The sequence below is a fragment of the Acanthisitta chloris genome, unplaced genomic scaffold (genome assembly GCF_000695815.1).
Source record: "Acanthisitta chloris isolate BGI_N310 unplaced genomic scaffold, ASM69581v1 scaffold4861, whole genome shotgun sequence".
Taxonomy (NCBI): Eukaryota; Metazoa; Chordata; class Aves; order Passeriformes; family Acanthisittidae; genus Acanthisitta; species Acanthisitta chloris.
Window position 1 is genome coordinate 1 of NW_008654237.1, and position 3887 is coordinate 3887.

The following is a 3887-nucleotide window of genomic DNA, read 5'->3' on the forward strand; positions in this document are numbered from 1 at the left end:
CAAGTTCTCCAGCGCCATGCAGGTGTTGGGGTGCTGCCCGGAGCTGTGCTACAACCTGGCGCTCTGCTCCTATTCGGCCAAGCAGTATCCCTCTGCCCTCAAGTACATCGCTGACATCATCAAGCACGGCATCCAGCAGCACCCGGAGCTCGGCGTGGGCCTGAGCACCGAGGGCATCGACGTGCGCAGCGTGGGGAACACGCTGCTGCTGCACCGCACGGCGCTGGTGGAGGCTTTCAACCTCAAGGCTGCCATCGAGTACCAGCTGCACAACCCCCGCGCGGCGCAGGAGGCGCTCACGGATATGCCGCCGAGAGCAGAGGAGGAGCTGGACCCGGTCACGCTGCACAACCAAGCGCTAATGAACATGGATGACCAGCCCACGGAAGGGTTTGGGAAGTTGCAGTTCCTCCTCCTGCAGAATCCCTGCCCACCTGAAACCTTTGGGAACTTGCTGCTTCTCTATTGCAAGCATCAGTACTATGACCTGGCAGCTGATGTGCTGGCAGAGAACGCCCACCTGACTTATAAACTGCTCACCCCTTACTTGTACAACTTCTTGGATGCTGTTATTACCTGCCAGACTGCCCCTGAGGAGGCTTTCCACAAGCTGGATGATTCAGCAGGGACCATGACTGAGCAGCTGCGAAAACTGACAAAGCAGGTGCAGGAAGCTAAGCAAAACTGGGATGAGGAAGCTCTAAAAAAGGCAGTTAATGAGTATGATGAGACTCTGGATAAATATGTCCCTGTCCTGATGGCCCAGGCAAAAATTTACTGGGACATGAAGAACTACACGATGGTAGAGAAGATCTTCCGCAAGTCAGTGGAGTTCTGTAAGGAACATGAGGTGTGGAAGCTCAACGTGGCCCATGTGCTCTTCATGCAAGAGAACAAGTATAAAGAGGCTATTAGCTTCTATGAGCCCATAGTTAAAAAGCACTATGACAACATCCTTGATGTCAGTGCCATTGTGTTAGCCAACCTCTGTGTTTCCTACATCCTGACAAGCCAGAACGAAGACGCAGAGGAACTCATGAGGAAGATCGAGAAGGCAGAAGAGCAGCTGTCCTATGAGAACCCTGACAAAAATACCTACCACCTCTGCATTGTCAATCTAGTCATTGGTACCCTCTACTGTGTGAAGGGCAATTATGACTTTGGTATTTCCAGGATCATTAAAAGCCTGGAGCCATATAACAAAAAACTGAGCACTGACACGTGGTACTATGCCAAGAGGTGTTTCCTGTCCTTGCTGGAGAACATGTCCAAGCACATGCTCATGCCACGTGACAGTGTGGTCCAGGAGTGTGTTCAGTTCCTGAAGCAATGTGAGCTCTTTGGAAGAAACATCCCAACTGTCATTGAGCACCCCCTGGAAGAGAGCAGGCTGCACAGTGGGAAGAACACAGTAACCTATGAAGCCAGGCTTTTGAGGGCACTGATGTACAAGATTACTGGTTGGGCTGAGTAAATGGTGCTCCTGTTTGGCAGGAATGAGAACTTTGTGTCTGTTCTGTTCTCACCCTCACAAAAATCTAAATGTTTTGTCCTTTATTTTAACAACATTCAGTGGGAAATAAAATGTTTTCATGAAATTAATCTGCTCCAGGTCACTAGGGGCATTCTCAGTAACCTGTCATGTTGGAGAAATATCATAGAGATTTCACCTATGAAACAGTACTTTATCCTTCTGAAATTCTGACCAAGTTTCTTTTCACTGGTTGACAGTTAAAAAAGGATTTGTTGTCCATCTCTTCTAGCACAGAAATTGAAGAAACAGTTGGTTTAATTCTCTAATTTGTGCCTGTGTGTGAAATGTTTCTTTCTTCTGCCTTTTTCCAGGGTGTTTTTAATATATTGCAGATCACATTGATAGTATATTAAACACAATAAATGACTTTATATTAAAAAATCAGTTCTACCAACATTGACATTGCCTTTTGCTCACTCAGTCATAATGCACAAGTGTTCTGGCAAATTCCATACCTAATACAGGGACCAGGAATATATTCCAAGAAGGCTCTGTTAGGATGGTACCTCAGTTTAGATCTACCCTTGCAGTAAAGTGTTATGACTGAATGTAAGTGGCTTCAGAGACACTGCTCAGTGCTGGCCATTGACTTCAGCAACCCTCAGAGTCCCTGTGCCCACACAATCTGGGTAGCAGCTGTTGCCCTGCAAACCTGCCTAGTAGCAAGTGCTTACTCAGGAATTCAGTCCTCTATGTGCAGCCTGGTCTGCCCTTCTAATCCAGACAGCATTCTGAGGATGTACAGTCTCTGGTAAGCGACCCCATGAATGTGAAAAGCAGCATCAAACTCCCATTTCATGCAAAGCTTACGACTTCTAACCTTAGCTGCAAGAAAATAGCTTGGAACAAGCCTAGCAGTGTTCAAAGCCAGGCTGGATGAGGCCTTGAGCAGCCTGGTCTGGTGGGGATGTGTCCCTGCCCATGGCAGGGATTTGGGACTAGATGATTTGTAAGGTCCATTCCAACCCCTAAAATTCTATGATTCTATGAAATCTGCTTCTCAGTTTCCTCCTTGTGTTACTGTGTTTCTGCGCCTCTCAACACCTCTCTGAAACCCCATATATAAAGTTTAGTTCCTTTCCTTGGTATTTCCATCACACTGCCCTCAGTCAGTGTATTTTCTCAACAGTCTTCCCATCCCATTTCAACTACATTAGGTGTTCCACAGTGAAGTGAGACCAAAATACCTCCCAGTGTTTTGATGCAGTCTGTTTCTGTGCCCCATGGCTGCTCTCCTTTTTGTGTATTCTGCCTCCTGAAGCGATGTGTGAACTGAGGTTTCTAAAATAAGGATCAAAGATTTGTGCCTTTAACTCATTTGCTTATCTTTGATACTGCCTCCCTAAAAAAACTGTCATGGGGGAATTTTGGAATCAGGCTGCATGTCCCTCAAAATCCAGTTCCTATGCTGTGGGTTACCTGGAAAGAAAGAGAACAGCATTTTGGAAGTTATTACAAAGGATTAGACTACTTAATCCTTCCAGAGAGTTAATGTCCACAGGAACTGGACAGGCCCACAACCAATTCAACGTAAAGAAAGTCAACTCTCCAGTGCTGGGAGAGAAACCTGTCAGGGCTGAGCATATTGTCTGCAGCTAAAGGAAATGGCTGTGGGTTAGGTAATACTACAGTTTGCCCAAAACTTCCTATAACAGTAAAGTCAAATTTAATATTGTCAAGAATGGGACAATGCTTGAGAGAGGCTAAAGAACAGGTAGGAGATGCAGCAAGGTGTCCTAGAGAGGCCTTCATCACTCACCACTAGGCCATTAAGCCCCTGATTATGCTGATATTAAGTATTTTCCACAACTGCTTCCCCATGAGGAGGAGACCTGTGATCTCAAATTTTGTTCACCTCCATGAAGCACAGCAGGAGGCTCTATAGCCTGTCTCTCATTTACAGTGCAATTGTATTATATATTATGCAGCATAAACAGCATGACCTTTAAATAAAAAAGGTTTTAAAAGTCATGCCATATAGCAGTGTCTGAAGGGCAGTAACAGGTAGTGCCCTTCATTTAATATTCATTGGGCATTTCCTGTAAAAGTCAGTGGATGTTTAACAAGAAATTCACTGTTCAGATCCCGTGCAAATGTTGAATGCCCTCAAATGGAGAGCAATTTAGACACTGCCATGGCTATTTGGTGATGCTCATATGGTCTTGGGTTTCCAGTGTGTGACTGCCAGGATTCGCAGCCCCAAGTGCTTCATCTCTGTCTCACCTTCTGTGACCACACCACGAATAGGTGGAGGCAACAGGGCCATACAGTTCTGGCACACACTCCCTGGTCCTAGCCTCCAGGGAAAGGCACCAGGCGTTTGGCTGCAGGGTGGGAAGGGAGAACAGCAATT

At 46.3% G+C, this 3887-nt stretch overlaps 1 protein-coding gene across 1 annotated transcript; it reads left to right on the forward strand.

The window, feature by feature from the left end:
- Positions 1–7: 7 nt before the first annotated feature.
- On the forward strand, positions 8–1474 carry LOC103810503 (tetratricopeptide repeat protein 30A-like; the record flags this gene model as incomplete). Its single annotated transcript, XM_009083404.1, has 1 exon — positions 8–1474. A coding segment is annotated over one exon (1467 nt), but the record flags the coding sequence as incomplete, so codon positions are not given.
- Positions 1475–3887: the final 2413 nt, after the last annotated feature.